At 37.7% G+C, this 19035-nt stretch overlaps 1 protein-coding gene and 1 long non-coding RNA gene across 10 annotated transcripts; one reads left to right on the top strand and one right to left on the bottom strand.

Moving 5' to 3' along the window:
* Positions 1 to 48: 48 nt before the first annotated feature.
* LOC123871887 (zinc finger protein 853-like) lies at positions 49 to 17528 on the top strand. Of its 9 annotated transcripts, none has more exons than XR_006797364.1 (16): positions 301 to 539; positions 2668 to 2806; positions 5301 to 5430; positions 6197 to 6301; positions 6718 to 6801; positions 7254 to 7274; positions 8242 to 8342; positions 9463 to 9585; positions 10200 to 10298; positions 11000 to 11177; positions 11301 to 11532; positions 12160 to 12326; positions 13343 to 13515; positions 13972 to 14178; positions 14634 to 16216; positions 16253 to 17528. XR_006797364.1 is itself a non-coding variant. In XM_045915922.1 (15 exons), exons 2-14 carry the CDS (start codon positions 2684 to 2686, stop codon positions 14146 to 14148), a joined length of 1713 nt encoding a protein of 570 aa, XP_045771878.1. In that variant the 5' UTR covers positions 49 to 221; positions 2668 to 2683; the 3' UTR covers positions 14149 to 14178; positions 14634 to 17528. The 9 variants fall into 9 exon arrangements, 7 of the variants coding, with proteins under 7 accessions (XP_045771878.1, XP_045771881.1, XP_045771877.1 ...); XR_006797365.1 differs by having other exon boundaries at positions 14634 to 16426; positions 16637 to 17528; XM_045915922.1 differs by lacking the exon at positions 301 to 539 and adding an exon at positions 49 to 221 and having other exon boundaries at positions 14634 to 17528.
* On the bottom strand, positions 8675 to 15229 carry LOC123871915. The gene is made up of 3 exons (XR_006797373.1): positions 15216 to 15229; positions 13822 to 13827; positions 8675 to 8750 (listed from the first exon to the last, which is right to left on the bottom strand). It is a non-coding gene; the product is annotated as an uncharacterized LOC123871915 (long non-coding RNA).
* Positions 17529 to 19035: the final 1507 nt, after the last annotated feature.

Below are 19035 nucleotides of genomic sequence, written 5' to 3'. Positions count from 1 at the left end.
GCATTGACCAATGACCAATCAGCAATCACATTGTATTAGTGCGCCACCTGGCGTCAAGTTTTCTAAACGCTGAAATAGTAATGGCGGATTTCATTTGTTGTGTGACAGGGAACGCTTTTATTTACGTCGCTTCTAATGAAACATAAATTTTATATTAAGTTATTATTAATTAATTATGAAAAGTTAATTTTTTGGTGGGTGTAATTTATCAACGGTGTGTGGTGAGTAAATGAATGTCGAATAATCTCGTAACGTGTGAATATCCGTGACCTTATTTTGGAAGCGGTACTTTGTTATACCGTTAGACGGGCGCGTGGCCGTCCCTGAGTGTTGTCGCGAGAGTGCCGGGCGAACCGAGAGGGCCGTACAACCCCTCCTCTCGCGATTTTCCTGGCGGTGGTGGAAGGGAAGGAGTCGGGAGCGGGAGTGATTTGGTGTATCGAAAAGCATATGGAGGGGATCCCGCATCTTGGTGGGGATGCGAATCGCGCCGCGTGAATCGGATGGTCGATGGACACTCAGCTGGGCAAAAGGAACTGGTAGGGGTGAACAACCTTGTATCTTCCGTACGTTCCGCCTACAAACGGATACAAACGAAAATTTATGAATTAAAACACGAGACAAAATCCCTCCATTGCGTAACTTCTGGGGCTCGTACAAAAACGGCCATTTGTAAGAATTTCTTTGTCTCGTTCGCTGCATGCTGTGTTATTACAGTCACTCGGCCTGACCTTGTATCAAAGTTCAAATGTCCAAATTGTTATTTATGTATATATAAACCTATCGAACTATCACAATTTATTAAAGATACATAGTAGGTGCAATTTAATAACTCATGCAGTCCATAACTTTTATTTTTACATAAATAACGTCACAACTGACAAGTCATAAATCAAAATAAAACACCGCATGTAATAAAAATATATTTGTCAAAGTTGATATGTTGCAAATTAAACTCAGGCGCCTCACTTCATGGAAAATACCCAATTGTCAAAATAAAAAAAATTAAGGCGCGCAATTTTAACATGCGACATCTCAATTCTAAAGGCAAACCAACGCGACTGATCGCTAAAATTACAAAATACAATCGAACAGCGAGTTACGTATCGCAGATTAATTAAAAGTTAAAACTATTCACAAGTACACACACAAACACACACGTACAAATCCAAAGTAGGTATGTAACAAGATGATTACCCAACTAACAGGCTTCCTACAGTAACTGAACCACAACCACACCTCGCCTTGTGAAAGTACAGCAAAGAGAAAGTGAGCATCAAACCAAGTCGAGTAACTATACGAACATACACTCGAAACTGCGCACAGCCGAACAGACTAAACCAGTCGAGAATCGGCTCGGCTCTGCACAAAAAACTTTCTTTAACCCACTTTCTTCATAGTTGCGATCATCGGTGAGAGGCGAATCTCGCTCGCTAAAATAATTTTAGTGTTTCGTGCTTGGTAGTCGGTAGTGGTGTGCCCTGGCCCCTACCATCGTTCCCAGTGTAGTCCCGATGGCCGGTGGTGGGATCGCGTGGGGATACGGTGGTTAGTGACTCAAGTGGGACAGTGGTTTCTTTTCACCCGCTGCGGCCGAAAAGTGGGTGAACAATGTGTGATATGCAGAAAATGCCCTCAAGAGACGATGCCTCTTGGTAGGGGACAAATTATTTTTCATTAATATTATTTTTCTCTTAATTAGGTACCTATCTAGGTACTTAGTCTGTAATTTCTATACCTAACCGAAGTAATTTGCAAGCTTTAAATGCTCATACAGAAATCAGAATATCCACTTGGAATAAAAACAAAATTGCAAATCTATTACAGGGTACAGGCTAGCAACATTAATTTTAACTATGAGAATATCTTAAATAACAATATAAAGTTGTTTTTAAGATTTTGAGTTATGTACATTTTTTACTATAAAATTTTGTGTTGCTTCAGTTTTCAATGCTGTTATTTTAATACCTGAGTAAAAATTAAAATGGACTAAGTCAGCTAAAAGTTGCATAATAATTTAAAAAATGATATGAGACCGTACATATCTGATCTCCAAACCACTGATAAACTTTCCACTTGCTATTCAACGAGCAAAGCTGACCTATGGCAAAGACTTAAACAGTCTAACTAGCTATCTACTAAAATATCAACTTCAATCAAATATAACTTAAATATTTAAGATAAGTAGATAATAATTATGGTAATGCAATAATTAATTATTATTTAATAAATAAGAAAGTAGCAACTAATAACTAATTTATTAGCATCTCCCTTGAATGTTGTAACTTTCTCGAAGAGTTTCTTATTACCTACTAAAGAGACCCTCAATAACTTGAACTTATAATAGTTGAGTTTTCCTGTTCACAATCAATGAAGATATTAATTAGAGGTCATTAAGGATATTCCAGATATCTGTTATAATATCTAATTAGGGTGTAAACATCAATAACAAAACTTTCCTTATAAAATAGAAATTTAGTATTTTAGAATGTAATTTTCCTTAGAAATTAATATATCAAGTATATTATATTATCAGAAAATGAAATTTTCATTAAATGAACTAAGCAAGTAGGTATATACTAAAACATGTTAAGTACCTATGTTTTATAATATAATTTTACTAAAAGTACCTGACAAGTAAATTAAAAAGTAAATATTTGTTTTCAGTGACGAAGACTCCGAGATGAATTTTGCTGCGTTCCAGGCAGTTGGTGCTCCGGGGACTCACTTCGTGACAACTGGGGGTCAAATGCCTGTAACGAAGATACAGCAGAACATGACAAATAATGGAACTGCTCTGTCACAGGTAGTGGCCCTCTCACTTGAGGATATACCTTCATATCCAGATGCCTGCGATAATTCTACCAATCAGCTGTGGGCTAGCGACCTTGGCTCAACCCTTTTCATTCTGAGAGTATACCCGTGCTCAGTAGTAGGCTGGTGATGGGTTAATCATCATGATGATGATAATGATGCCCATGACTTCGTCCGCATGGATTTAGGTTTTTAGAAATCCCATGAGAAGTCTTTGTTTCCGGGATTAAACAGTAGCCCATAGGTACCCATCCCTGGGATGTAAGCTAGCGCCGTATCAAATAGATGATGACCACGACTTTGTCTGGGTGCTAAACCAATCATTTTTGAATAATCCCGTGGGCACTCTTTGTTTTTAGGGTTCCGTACCTCAAAAGGAAAACGGAACCCTTATAGTTTCGGGATAAAAGTAACCTATGCCCATCCCTGGGATGCAAGCTATCTCTTTACCAAATGTCAAAATTCGTTTCATAGATGGGCCATAAAAAACTAGCAGATAGACAAACAGACACACTTTCGCATTTATAATATTATTATTCATTAGATTTTGTTTGCAACTTCGTCCGCATATCTGCCGTCCTGTTTTTAAAAAGCGGTTAACTGCAAACAGTAATTTTTGAGTTACTTCAAAAATCACTTTAGAAAAACTGATGTTACTGTAAAAGTTTTACTAGGTAACTGAAAACCTTAGTCCTGCGTAGCATTCTTTTTTAGAAAGCCCAGTTTTTTTTAAATATCACTTTTTTTGGGGGTAAGTAACTCAAAACGACTTTCAGATTTTTCATATATTCGGTTGTTTGATAATAATTAATTTATACTTAAGCAAAGCTAATAAAGCTTTCCTTTTCACTTTGTATGGAATGTTTCCTTTTTATTATGTCTATGGAAAGCGAAAGAGACATCATGCTTTCATTCCTGCCAATTTAGTTTCGGTACCTATATACATAATACACGTACCTAATTTTAATCATACTTTATATATTAGTTAGTTTATTGCCAATATTTGAGTCAGAAGTGTAGATATTTAACAATAACAAAACACTTGAAAATATTTTTTAGTAAGTAGGTAGTACTAAGTGTTTTCCAACGTTTAAAACTTTTTCATATCATAAATTATGTGTAGTCAAACTGAATTATCTATAAGTATTGTACTTACATCGAACTAAAATTAATTTTATAAAACTAAATTTAGTTTCGCCTTATATTAATTTTTTCATGTCAAATAACAGAACATGCTCTACTAATACTCTATCCACGGAGAAAAGTTAATATAGGGCTCTCTCTGTTACGTAAACCCATACAAATGACAAAGACAAAAAATTCAGTGGGGATTAACCATTTTGAGTGACCAAATCACAAACAAGCTGTATCCATTTGTTTTTTCGGATAGAGGTCATAAAAGGTGAGAGTTCAACCACTACCAATATTTTGATTAGTTTAATCTAAAAATATCATTCAAAGGTAGCTTTCAGGTACTAACCTACTGTATTGCATAATAATATTGCAGAAATATGGCTATGTGGTCAAACTTTCACTTCCGCAAATCGCAACTATAGATTTTTCTCACGAGAAACAAACCTATTGTTTAAAAAAAAATCTGACTAGAATTCAGTCAGATGCATGAATAAAATAAATGTACGTTACCTACATTTTGATATTAATTCATGCATTTTGATATTATTATAAGTAAACGTGGCAGGTGAGAAATGTAACAATTACCTAGGTACTTGTTTTTTTTAAATATGCAAATTCCTAAAAGGCCCCTTTTCTAGCTGTTGAATGACCTTGCTGTTTAAAAAGGGGTCTTTTCTAGCCATTGACGGGTGCCTTTGTATTTTATTTATCAGGGATCTTTTCAGACTTTATTTGGTCCGATATTTTGCCATCTGTCGTGACGTCGATCCAAAAACTATCGTCTCTATCGGTCGTGATCATCAATCATCATTTTTGGGCTGATGTAAATCACCGCATAGTGGTTAGGTTATACTTATTCAGTTGTATATAAATCTCTGAACAAAATCAATGTATTGACATACTTTTCACAATATTATTTGTGGAAGAGGATATAGCACTACCACATTTTGTCAATTTACTTAGGAGATTTATTCATCAGCCCAATAATAATGCTTGACGACTCGAGGCATTAATTTTGATGGTATAGGGCCTGGCACAGTCTACCTATGCCGTCCATAATATACAGACTTGATTTGCCAGTGGACATAGTCCATAATACAGAAGTATTGTACCTAGTGCCCATCACTTTAAGTTTATTGCCCACCTTTTTAATAGATGTGGTGTAAGACCGATTTGGTTATACTTATAAGCCTATCTGTGAGGCTCCTTAATAAGTATGGCAATACCAAAAGATAGGCTCTATTTTTTTTTTTTATTCTTTATAAGTAAGCGCTTGACTTGAATCACACCTGATGGAAAGTGATGATGTGGTCAATCTCAAATACTTAACCATTTCGAAATTTTCCTTACAGGTGGTGGGCATGGTGGGCGGAGTGAACATGGGCGATGGCGTTCAGTACTTGCGCACGATCGACGGCAGTTCGCTTCAGGGCACGCCGCAACTTATATCCGTGCCTATCGCTTTGCCGGGGACTAAACCCGGTACGTTACCTTTATCTATCATCATCATCACTAGCCTATGAACATCCCTTGCTGTCCAACAGTTGCTACTGGCTTTCCCTTATGAACGTCATCACACCTTCAGGATAAGGCTGATGACAATCCTTTTCATTCTGCTATTTTCAGCCATCTTTATGTAATAGGGCTTTGAGAACCAAGAAAATAAGATTCGTTTTACATTATAGCATTTTGATTCTAGTTTATGGCAGTCAGCAGGGTCAGCTTACAAGTGAAAATTTAAATCTATGAAATAACAGAGTTTTTTTTTTTTTGGATTTTCAATTTATCTGTAATATCAAATTGTAATAACAGTAAATGATAAAACCTAATTGAAATCACAAACAAAAGTAAATACTTTTGATTTTACTGTAATTAAAAAAAAAATTCTTAATAGTTAGGATTACTTTTACATAGTCAATAAACTAGTACATAATGGACGATAAGAATTGAATTTTATTGCGATTGTTTTAGAGTAGATATAATTTTGTTTCCTATAAAAATTTGCATGGTGTTGACGCGGCTTTTAAATTTTTGCCCACCCCTAAATTGCCCAATGCAAAAATTCAACAACCCATGTCGTACTGGATCTCGTAGACTCGTCGTAGATTATTGGAATTTGCTAAATCGGGCACTACGCTTCTGATATTTCCAGAGTGAATTAAAAGTTTTCTGACAGATAATTTCTGATAAATTCTTGCCGGCTTAAATCAACTAAGAAGCAAGTTTTTAAATTATATTCTTTTCACAGGAGATCCTCAGCCGACCGTGCAAATCCAAGTGTTGAGTCCAAACATGATGCAACAGCAGCAGCCTAAGTACCAAATGCAGATACCCATCCAGGGCTTCCAACAAGGTTTTGCCATTACACAAATTAAATTAATTCCATTCAAATAAATAAATAATTAATTAATTGGAGTAATTAAATAAAACTAAAATTAAGTAAACTGAATTAATATAAACTAAATTAAAAATTAAAATAGTAAACCAAGTTTTACTTTAGTCCGGCGAAATACGTAATTTTAGAGTGCTAAATAATTATAACTCAATATAAAATAGGTAAACTTAGTTTTGGCTATGTCCAAGATAAGTCAGTTTTACTAAAAACAAAAATTGAGTGAATTCATTATTTTAGTTTAGTTCTAGAAAACTAAGTCATACCTAACTCAAAATAAGGTAAACTAAGTTTTGACTTTTTCCAAGATAAGTCAGCTTGGAGCGAATTAATTATTTTAGTTAAGTTCTGATGTCTGACAAAGGAACTTTTTGCAGGTGGCGCTGTTCTCACATTAGCGTACTCGCCAGACGCGAATGACGGCGGTGGAATACAGCTTATTGGAAACTCGCTGCCTGAAGGTTAGTTTTCGACTACAATTAATATCTATTACTATGCATTAGGTAGGTAGGTAGGTACTAATAAAATTTTAGTGGTTTGAGGTTGAGATCTATAGAGCGGCACTTTGATTTTGCTTAGACACTGTTAAACCGAGAAAGAGCTGTACTGCTGTCTCGTTTTAACTGAAGCTTAAGTCTGAGCAAAGTCAAAGTACGCTCTATAGATTATAGCCTTAGAGCCGTGGCTAAAGCGACTCACTTAGCCCTGGCTCTAAAAGCACTAAAATTTCACCGTGTATACAGGGTTAGTTTAAAAGTAGTAATAACTTCGAAGAAAAAAAGGATGCCTTTCTCTGAGGAATTCATTACTCAAAATATTTAGTTTAGTTAAATATGTATATTCATGAATAATATCTACTTAATAGAAAAAATTGTAGCTACTTATAAAAAAATAATAATGAATTTATGTTCAGGTACATACAGGATGCGAACAGGTGATTAGACTTTGTTAAATAATAATATTTGTGTTCTAATTTTGGCACTATAATATTATGTTCACCTGTCATTCATGTTGTTTTGCACTTTGTCTAACTTTTTACCCAACCACCATCATTCAAACCTATTTTAGAAATATTGTGACTAAAAATAATAATTCATCAATTTATTTGCCTTAATTGTCGTTGGTACCCCAGAGAGGAACCAAAACTAAATTAAATGTCAGTTGATGAAATAAACTAAGTTTCAATGAAGTTGATGAAATAAACTATAGTTGATCTACTTCAACAAGAAAAGTACGTAAGATATAATGTTAGTCTTCGCGAGTTCTTGTCGTGATATCATGTAATTTTGTTTTATTTTTTGTTGTTTGCATCCTCTTTTATTAATCACTAGCAACCCGCTCCGGCTTCGAACGGATTTCTTATAACAATTTTTGTAGGGACCTCTAATTTTTAAAAATAAAGTATCGCCTGTTACTTAGGAATAATGTAGCTTTCTACTGGTGAAAGAATTTTCAAAATCCATTCAGTAGTTCCAGAGATTACTTCCTACAAACAAACTTACACGCTTTACCTCTTTATAATACTAGTATAGACAATACATCTGATAACTTGTAAAATCTTTAAGGACTGATAATATATATGTATTTGTGTTGAAAACGATGTACCTAATTTTTAACAAATAGGTACTAAAAATAATTGAGTATCAAATAGAAATAAAATTAACACATTTTTCTCTGCGCGAGTGTCTGCCTAGTTCTTCTTTAAAAAAAACTTTTTACCGAAACTTTAAAATTATGTTGAAAGACGTTAACACTGACACGAGAGGGCTTAGTACAGAAAAAACCACTAGTTTTTTATGTAGGGGTTTTTTCGCAAAGCAAAAAACGTCAGCCTGTCAAAGAATAGCTCCTCAAAACGGCGTTTTAGGCATTTGAATCAGGAAACAATATATATTGTCCAGGTCTGCAAATACTATCCGCGTTACCGCAAGAGATGCAGCTCATTCAGCCGCAACAGGCGCAGGAGAGCAAGGAGCAAGTGCAGCAAAACTTGCAGCATCAGGTAGGTACATTTTTTTTCTCTCGTCTGGCTTTACAAAGACTAGCCAATGTCAAGTTTGTAGTTATTTGTAACAAGTTAATTAAACTATACAAGTATGGACCCCGTCTGTGCCGGCGCTCGCTGACATACGCACGGCACCCCCTTAGAGCGCTTTCCAGTCAATTTTAACAAAAAAAAAAATACACTCCAAAAAGGCAGAGCACGCCCGCCAGCTAACACCAACACAGACGAAGTCCGGTAGGTACATACTACACAGTAGATACCTGTGTTTCCATGTTTCATACTGCTTGTATATAGAGTAATTGAAATTTGTTTTACTATACACCATCATAAAAAGAAACATAAGAATAAAACATTACACAGTAAAAAAAGTAGTACAATTTGGCGGCCTTATCGCTTTCAAGCGATCTCTGTCAGGCAACCACGTTAGGATAAAATGACTAGTGAGAAAGGGTAAAAGGGTGTATGTAACAAGGAAACCTATGTGTTGTTAATGTAGAGTATGTAATCACTACGTTCTGCTTGTGCGCCGTGGCAGTGAGTTGAGAAGTCGAAGTCAAACTCAATCATTTATTCAAAACTAGGGGATGCCCGCGGCTTCGCCCGCGTGCATTTCGATTTTTTTAGATCCCATGGGAACTCTTTGATTTTCCGGGATAAAAAGTAGCCTATGTCCTTCCCCGGAATGTATTCCAAGTCTGTACCAAATTTCATTAAAATCGGTTCAGCGGTTGGGCCGTGAAAACGTAGCAGACAGACAGACAGACAAACAGACACACTTTCGCATTTATAATATTAGGTACCATTGTACACTTTTTGTTTATCGATTGTTGGATTTGTAAGATAAGGGCGGTTACGCACTCATCCGATCCGAATCGAACGACATATTTGTATGGTAGCTTATGGACTAGATCCGATTTCCGTCATCCGATTTTTCTCCGTCATCCGTGAGAATATCTCGGATGTGCGTCGGATTAAAATCGGACATATGACGTAGATAGGTCAAAGGTGTCCACTGAATAGCTGGGATTTACTAATTTCTTTCCGCGGATAGAGTATTCCTAGGGGGAAGGGAAAACTCACCAAATGTTCTCTAAATAAAATATTTTTGACTGTGCAGGTATACATAACGCCGAACAATCAGATAATAATCAACGGGCCGGACGTAAAGCCACAGCTGATCAATAATAACCCCGAAATTACGAACGTCGTTATCAAGGAGGAGTGTGATGAGAATGACGATGTGAGTACCTTTTTCAATCCTGTACGTTCGTTTTACTTCACGAGTGTGTTACGGGCTTCCTAAATGGCCAAGCAAACGGCAAGCTTGCCGTCATTTTTAGAACCTCAAAAAGAAAAACGGAACCCTTATAGGACGAACGGATTATTTTGTTGTCCGTCTGTCCATCTGTCCGTCAAGTTCGTCAATTGACAGATACGAATTGACGGGGGTACTTCCCGTTGACCTAGAATCATAAAATGTGACAGGTAGGTAAGTCTTACAGCACAAGTAAAGGAAAAAATCCGAAAACCGTGAATTTGTGGTAACACCACAAAAAAAAATTAAATGTGTTCATGAACAAATAATTAGTATTTTCAAGTTTCAAAATAAGATAAATTATACTAAGTGGGGTATCATATGAAACCTGTAAATTCTAAACAGATTTGTATTTATTTTTATGCATACGTAGTAGTTTTTGATTTCGTGCAAAATGTCGGAAAAATACTAGAGTACGGAACCCTCGTTGCGCGAGTCTGACTCGCACTTAGCCGGTTTTTTTTATAAGTTTAGAATAGGACCACTATGTTACCCGCAATAAAATGATTGATTGATTAATATGTTATTTTTGTATTCAGGAGAGTTCTCAAGGCACAGAAACAAGTGAGAGCATACCGTGGCAGCTCGGCAGTTCCTCGCAGGACCTAGTCAAATATCTCAACACATTACCTCCGCAAGTAAGTTTCAGTTTGAGTTGATTTTTATGGTTGCTTTTCTATTATTTTTAATGCATTTGGAATTGGATACTACACTGCAATTCAAGGCTAGAGACAGATCTAGTGGAATTCCGCGTGCGATATTGTGCTATAATGTTGACTAAAGCCGTGCCGCCAAGCGATTTAGCGTTCCAGTACGATGCTGTGTAGAAACCAAAGGAGTATGTGTTTAATGAAAACTATCATACCCCTTCCAGGTTAGCCCGCTTCCATCTTAGACTGCATCATCATTTACCACCAGGTGACATTGCTGTCAAGGGCTAACTTCTATTTGAATTAAAAAAAATGTTATAAAATAGAATAGAAATATTTTTTATTCAAATTCACTTTTGTAAGTACGTTCGAATCGTCAATGCATCTATCTCTGGTTTGGAATGCCTTTCCTACCGAGAAGAACCAACAAGAAACTCTATGGTTGCTTATTTTAAGGATTAAGGGAGCGCCATATTTATTATCGCGGACAAGAAACAAAAGAAAAATTACCCGCGCATTTTTCCGCTCTCGATATTGCTCTAGATTTGTCTCTAGCCTTACTTTGATCATAATGTCAAAATTCGGAAATCGTATTTTTGTCATTACAGCAGGTAACAGGTGTAAATACTCGTACTCATTTGTTTTGTGTTGTTAGGGCATAATTAAAAATGTTGTTATTGTTGTTACAGCAAAATTTAGAAGTGATGCAAATGTTGTTACAGCAAACACAAGCCCTCCCCGCCTCGCTACAACAGTTCCTCCGCCTTAACCCGGCCGATGTGAAGCGAAACGAAGTTTCCATTGACGTGGAAATGACGACGGATGACGACAAGAAGAATATTGTTATAGAAACTGGGATGGACGAAGGTAGGTTCATTTTTTTAATCAATGGTTCAAAGTCTGTTTCAATTACAATTTTTAAGAACCCACAGACTAACCTACATTTAATCCTCTAAAATACAAGCTTAAAAAGTCTAACTCCTCTTGCAGAGCATGATGCCATGCCAATCCAAAACAAAAAGAAGAAGAAATACAAGAAGAAACCCCCAAAACCCGCGCGACCAAAGCCAGGACAAGTCGTTATAGCGACTGCAGCGGACGGGACACCCATCTTCTGCTGCCCCGAATGTAACATGGCGTACCCCGAAAAGGAACAGCTGGAGATGCATCTCTCGGTCCACAAGATCGAGAGGCGGTTTATTTGTGGCATCTGTGGCGCTGGGTAAGTGTGACACCATCTTATTAATGACGTTACAGTCTTAGAGAAGTCGTTATAGCGACTGCAGCAGACGGGACACCATCTTCTGCTGCTCAGAATGTAACATGGAATACCCTAAATAAAAAAAGACTGAAAATGCCTCGATCCTCATAATCCAGAGACGATATATTTACGGCATCTGCGGCGTTGGGTAAGTGTGACGTCATAATCTTAGACAAGTTGTTATAGTGACCCCAAATATAACAACTGAAACTGAAAAAGAAACAACTGGACATGCATCACTCGGTCCCACAAGTTCTGAGCTTGGTGCACAAGATCGAGAGGCGGTTTATTTGTGGCGCTGGGTGGGTGCGAAACTATCTTAGTTTTCAGTGACGTCATAATCTCACAAACCCCTAATGATTTCCTTATTTCTGATCTGATCGCGTAGAGACACTCCGAACATAACTCTCTCCATCGCCCACCGAGAGAATCTGAGCTTTCTTACGAGCCCCATAGTTAACGACCATGTCTTGATCCGCATGTCATTACTGGCAACACGCAATGGTCTATCACCTTGCATTAAAATAATGCCAAAAAGAAGCCAATTATAATGACTGTTGTGTAAAAAAAGGTATCTCTTGGTTGCAGACTGAAACGCAAAGAACACTTGGAGCGACATAAATTGGGCCACAATCCGGAGCGGCCGTACGTGTGCGGGGTTTGCGGGAAGGGCTTCAAGCGGCGCGAGCATCTCAACTTGCACGCTGTCATACACTCCGGCGTCAAGACTGAGATGTGCGGGCAGTGTGGCAAAGGTACTGCCCTGTCCAACTGCTTATCCTAGTTGTACTACATAGTGCCTTCCAGATACAAAAGGATCACTCTGCAAAGATGTTTAAAAATAGCGACTTTCCTTTTTTCTCTCTCTCCCTCCTCGCACGTAATGCGCACGTTTCAATTAAAGTCAGCTTCAGTGTTTCAATTAAAGTTGGCGTCAGACCTCGTTTAAAGGACATTTGCACCATCCGTTTATTGCAGGATAAATCATACCAAAGACGTAGTGCAATACATTGAGTATAGAAACATTCAGATGTTTGTACTTGTGTTGTTCGTACTACAAAAAAAAACTGTACCTCGTTTGCAGTATAAACAATGAGTGAATGGTTCCATACTCAGTGAATGCGCTACTACGTATTTGGTAAGATTTATGCTGTAAAAAACGGATACTGCAAATGCTATGTGACCGGAGTCTCAGAGTCTGTATGTGATTATAAAAATATACACTTAAAACGTGAAAACCCCTTTAACATGGCAAGTTTTTTTTGCAGTATTAATTTTATAGAATACGTAGTGATGCATACACTGAGTATAGAACTGTCCACACGGTTAACACTATGTTTTTTGCAATTGAAATTAAGTTTCCCCGTGAAAAAAAAAACAGTTTTTTTAAAATAACCAGATCTGTTCTGAATTGCAACCTTTGTTGCCATCTGTTCTTTTCATAATTGTTTTTCCATTCGTTTTACCTGAGGACAGGACTTAGTTTGTAGTTATTCACAAGTTATGGAAACTATATGTATAAGTATGGACTCCGTCTGTACCGGCGCCCGCCGACATACACGCGGCGCCATTTAGAGCGCTTCCCAGCCAGTTCCACCACCAATAAACACCAGCAGAACACAAAAACCGGCCACTTCTGACAAAAAAACACTCCAAAAAAGCACCGCACGCGCGCCAGCAAACGCCACCACAGACGAAGTCCACAGGACATATTGCAATTTCACAGAAAACGTAACCGAACTTGGGGCTTATCATATATTTTCATCATCAGGTTTCTACCGCAAGGATCACCTTCGCAAGCACACTCGCTCGCACGAGTACAAGACCGCGCGCGCTCACAACGAAGGCGCGGACATGAAGACCACGCACACGACCACCAACAACAACGTCACCACCAGCATCACCACCGGCTCCAACACCATGATGCCGGAGATTACTATACACGTGAGTTTATAGCTTAACACCACCCCCGCAAGAGTACAATTTGCGGGTGCTCACAGTAACATTAGATTTTCGTAGTCATTTCTAAACCTATCATTGCGTAGTATGACAAACTCAAAGCATTCATTCATATTGAATACCACAGTATAGTTTTGACTGTCAATAATTGTTGAATTTGTACGAGAATGATGTAATGATGATAACAACTAATTACGAAAACTTAACACTAAGGGTGAGATCTATAGAGCGCGCTCTGCCTTTGCTTAGACTTAAGACAGAGTTAAAACGAGACAGAGCTATATCTCTCACATAAATCTGTCTCGTTTTAACTCAATCTTAAGTCAGAGCAAAGTCAAAGTGCGCTTTATAGATTTCAGCCTCAATCTACGAGGTTCACGTAAAGGTACAAGTCAAAATTTCAGTGAATCTGGTTAACTAGTTATTTTTTAAATTTTACAGGTCCCAACAAGTTCGAACCTCCAAGTGCCCGTTCAAATCAACATCCCCCAGCACGTGATGTCGTCACTTGCCCTCGCGCAGGCTGCAGCGGGCGGCGCGCAGCACGACGCCAGCGACGCGCACGAGCAGCTCAACGCGCACGCGCAGATCGACGCGCTCCTAGCGCAGCACACGTGACGTCACGGCCGGTGCGGGCCGCGCTCACAGGTGTGTGTGCAAAATGGAGACTAGTATGGCGATTCCGGAAAACCTGCATCAATCATTATTACAATATTTATGGAATTTATGGAATTCTTTTTGCAACAATGCTTTATAGCCAATTATAGTGAGCGAGTGTCAACCAATCGGAGGTGATTGCGATCGTCACACCGTAGCCGTCATTTTAGCGCAATCGAGCCCCTGGATCAGAAAATCCGCTCGACGGCCACTAAACCCGCGATAATGAGCGCACTTACACATAGAAGCGTCCATACATGCGTGCGCATGCGAATTCAATATAAGACTTAAGACGAAAAGATCCTGCAAAAAACTTTCGGTATTAATCTAATATGCGTTAATACCGCAAGTTTTTTGTAGAATTTTTGTAGAATATAAATCTGACCGAATATGGAGTGGAGCATACACTAAGTATTAAAGTTTTTTTTATTCTTTTCTCGTTACAGATTTCGACACACACTCCAAAAATGAGAGAAAATCAAGTAAGGTTGCTTATTTCCGCTTAGCGACGACATACGTCATCAATTAACGTATGTATGGGTATTGTAAGTCTGCATACAATCTTTCACTTAAAACATGGTAAAAATGTAAAAATCCTGTACATTTAACTGAAAAAAGTAATGTGTGCTGTATATAAACTTAATCGAGGCTTTTTTCTGAATCGTGGGAATTCAGCTATCCGGTTCGAAGGACCATAAAAGTAAGGTTAAATCACGTTACTTAAGTGTATTGATACGTAAGCTGTATTTTCTAGGTATTATGTACAGTTTAGCTAGCCAATACGAAGGCATCAATGTATGTGCGCGGCAGCCTGTGTTAGTACGAAATATAATCGTGTGAATTACTTTCATGCGATTATCATTCATATTCGATATAGCGAAAAGAAGGGCTAGCCCACACTTGGTAAAAAGCGCAGAATTATTTTCGCATGATTTTTTATCGTCCTAATGAATGAGGTCTAGTCCACACTGCGAACAAACCGTGCGATATTTTATCGAAATTCTGTATGACATGGAATTATATAACACTAAGGTAGTTTAAAATTCGCACGAAAAGTAATTTGTGATTTGATATACTTACATATATTGGACTATTATGGTGTGGATTTCGCTTCGCGTGAAAGAGATCGCTCGGCCAAATGGCGTAGTGCGATCTGATCCTAAACCAAACACATAGCTTCTAATTTGCAATTACATATATACTTGCGCGTTTTCGTAAGATCGATTTTCAAGTATGAAAACGTTAAAATAATCGCGCGAAAATATTTCTAGTGACTGCTGGTGTAATTTATAAGAAGGCAGTCTACACGTTTTAGTGTTAAGAACTGTAGAAAAATATTGTACAGATTGGATAATTGACATGAGTTCGTCGTTATAAAAAACCGTAGCTCATTGGTAGTGATACATTTAAAGACAGAACCAACAGAATATTGGCTTTATTCAACAATAAACTTAGATTAAAGGAAACAATAAATATTATATGTGACAGACAGATATTAGAATGACAATATCATAATTCGAATCTTTTAAATAGTGATCGAAAACCTAAACAACTAACAAGGAGGTCATATCAGGTACGATTTAATATCAATTTGACGACTTACTTTAGACGCAATTTTTTGCAGGCTAAATTTTACTACCAAAACTTAGTGGCGCGTACATTGAGTATGAATTAATAAATTGGTAGGTAACTCATAGTCATGTCATTGGCTGACTGTTGTAAAATACATACACATATCAATATAAGCAGTGTACAGTGATTAGAAATAGTAAAAGTACGAAACGTGTTTTATATTTTAATGTATGTAAATTTTTTGAAGTTTATACTTATATCTGAATTAATATATTTTCATAGATCTGCCAGTTGAACTGTTTGACATTAGTTAAATTTATCATACTTCTCTTTTCATTTATATTTATCCCAAAATTAAAACGTCGTACCTAATTAGGTACATATTCCTTTTTGTAATGAATAAAAAGTAATATTTTATGTGTATTGCCCGGTATGGATTCATTAAGCTGTATAAATGGTCCATCGTATAGCGAGCGGGCAAGGTGGAGTGAAGGACTAAAAGGGCTTATTTATTTATACTATAATACCAATAACCAAGTGATAGTGTAGTGACGCATGATTGTACCTGAAGGCTGAACTCGAAACGGATGTGAAAGGTAGCGGTTCCTGGGTGTGTTGTCATATGAACCCAACACATATATGCTGTGTCCGCCTACGCTGCGCTAAGGTGCCAACGCACTCGAACTGAACTGCAGCGGCACTGCGCGCTGCGGCAGGCGCGCTGCCCATATTCTCTCCAGCCGCGACGCGCGGCAACGCTCTAGTTCGATATGCTCCATACAAAATGATAGAAATAATATTCTGACTCGATGTGCCGCGTAGTGCAGTCTCGTGCAGTGCAGCTGCAGTTCAGTTCTAGTGCGTACGCACCTTTAAGGTGGCTACATACGTAACTGCAAACGTCATGCTGTGGCTGATTTATTCCCGCCCCTGTTGGTTTGTTATCTCATTGGGCTATGAGAATGTATCTGAGCTTACACTTATTCACTAAGTATAAGCTGCAGCACCACCTGCGTTGTCGGCCAGTCCCCGTTGGGGTTGGCCGCTGTGGCCGATATTCCGTTTGGATGACATTATTTTAGCGTTTAATCTATCGTGACATTATTCACACGGCATTAATACCGCACGTTTTTTTTGCAATATAAATCTTACCGAATACGTAGTGGAGCATACTCTGAAAATAGAACCATTCACACGGTGTAGATACGTTTTTTGCAGTACGAACAACGCGTGAATGGTACATACTATACTCAATATATTCGCTACTACGTTTTTGGTAAGATATATTCTGCAAAAAACGCGTGTTGAAAATGCCGCGTGGACTGGGTCTAGACTTTTTTTTAAAAAGAATATTAGCTATGCTAATCATATCAATTACTCCCCTTTCCCCTCCAATTAAGCGTAAAGCTTGTGCCAGGAGTGGGTACGACAATAGTGCAAACCCCACCCGGGTTTGAACCGCCGACCTTTCGGAATTCAGTCCGCTCCTCAACCGTTGAGGTATCGAGGTTTTAGAGGAGACTACTGCGTTTCGTTGTGTTTATGCGCTGCATTCATCCGCACTAAGGAATCTCTACCTTTATAGGGTTTTAAAGGCCGGACTGCATTAGAGCAGCGCGGCACGTCGCTTCACGTCAAAATATCCTCTCGGAGGCAACTATGCCGCGACGCGTAGCGCCGCTCTAGTGCGACATGCACCATACGAATGATTGAAATAATATTTTGACGCTTTGCGGCGGTGCAATGCGGTCCGGCCTTTAGTCCGCAGACTGCAAAGTTTTTCGATCCATTTGGATACAGTAGGTATTGCAATATTTAAAAATGACAAAAAGTTGTTGAACTTCCAACTTCTCATCAGACGATATTACGCGTCAGCTTTAAAAATAGATATAATTTAATGTAAAATTGAGTTCGAATTATATTTTTGTACTTAGCTATAAGCTTCCAGCATTCTCTACACGATCGAGAACATCGCGGCGACGCGCTTGGGAATATTATTTCTTTCGTTCTTTTATACAGGCTTTACAGTTAGATACATTAGTTAATTCTTAAAACACTGAAGATTTCTTTTTCTATTCATTAGAAACCATTTCCAACAATAATAGTAAGTAGCGATTCATATGATAAAACCATTTTACCAATTTTGCTAAATAGTCTAAATATGAAGTATATGGTGTGTTTTAAATTAAAATTGCGCGCTTTTTTTATTCACGTTTTGCCTAAATAAGAATGGAGGGGCATGTAATTATATTTTAGAATATCTCTACTGCCGTGGCCGCTGCGATTCACTCACTCGTGTAGACACCGCCTTAGGGCATCGTTTGATTATACAGACTTTAATCCGAACAATTGAATTGAGGTGCTCTTAAAGTGTTGTATTCTAAACGTTTTTGTAAGAATTTTGTAGAGAATTGTACATTTTAGTCAATAAGTCATATTAGACGCTAATACCAGTAATTAATTAACGAGCACAGACTAAAGTTAAAAGTATAGACTGGTCCTTACTCCTTAGAAGAAATATAAAAAACAAAGCCGGTTACTAGTTGCATTGCATTAATCTCTGCATTGCGAGTTTACAGTTCCTTCTCTTTCCAAAGCCCCACTCTTTGTCTTGAAAGTTCCTGAACCAATCGACATATTTAGGTGGATAGTTGTTTCACACTGCAATTGGAACGCGAGTGAAGGATGGGTAATATTACATACCAATGTGTATTGCTACATTATAGCTAATAGAACAAGATTGTCAACCAAACAAAGATATTGCGGTTACCATAATAATTGCATTCAAAATTTTATGGTGCAACCATACTGTGACATTGCGGTTTTTGCGATGCTTTGTTGGGTTGTCGAAGTGTCGAGAAGGAAAGCTAAATTAAAAATAAATCAAGCAGTTTACATTATCGTCATGTAGTACTATATAAGTGACACGTATACGCTGCTTCAGTTTTAGGATCACGTTTGTCCTCGAGGACTCCATCTATGTTTTTACTTTAGTCTATGTTTTACTAAGTCCATAAGCGGGAATGTTTTCCATTTTGTCAGTGTAGTGTTTTGTAAGTAGATACTGTAGTTTTCTATTTATCAGTGCATTTAGGTTTGAGTTTTTGAATAAACAAAACGCATAATAATGATTGCATACACTGATACACTAAAGTCTGTTCATTAACATAGTCGCTACCTAACTTTTGTTTATTTATATTCGTATTTTACTACAATAACCATAACAATAATAAGGTATTCGTATTCTATTTTATTCTTAGAATATGAAATATTTAT

This window comes from Maniola jurtina, chromosome 14, assembly GCF_905333055.1.
Source record: "Maniola jurtina chromosome 14, ilManJurt1.1, whole genome shotgun sequence".
NCBI classification, from domain to species: domain Eukaryota; kingdom Metazoa; phylum Arthropoda; class Insecta; order Lepidoptera; family Nymphalidae; genus Maniola; species Maniola jurtina.
This window is presented reverse-complemented; position numbering and strand designations above follow the sequence as displayed.

What these genes read in the sequence shown, in the direction of transcription:
- LOC123871887 (XM_045915919.1), top strand. Translation starts at nt 511, where the DNA reads ATGGACACTCAGCTGGGCAAAAGGAACTG. An exon ending in CAGCTGGGCAAAAGGAACTG is followed by an intron (nt 540 to 2,667) that starts GTAGGGGTGAAC and finishes ATTTGTTTTCAG; the next exon opens with TGACGAAGACTCCGAGATGA. An exon ending in TGCCGGAGATTACTATACAC is followed by an intron (nt 13,516 to 13,971) that starts GTGAGTTTATAG and finishes TAAATTTTACAG; the next exon opens with GTCCCAACAAGTTCGAACCT.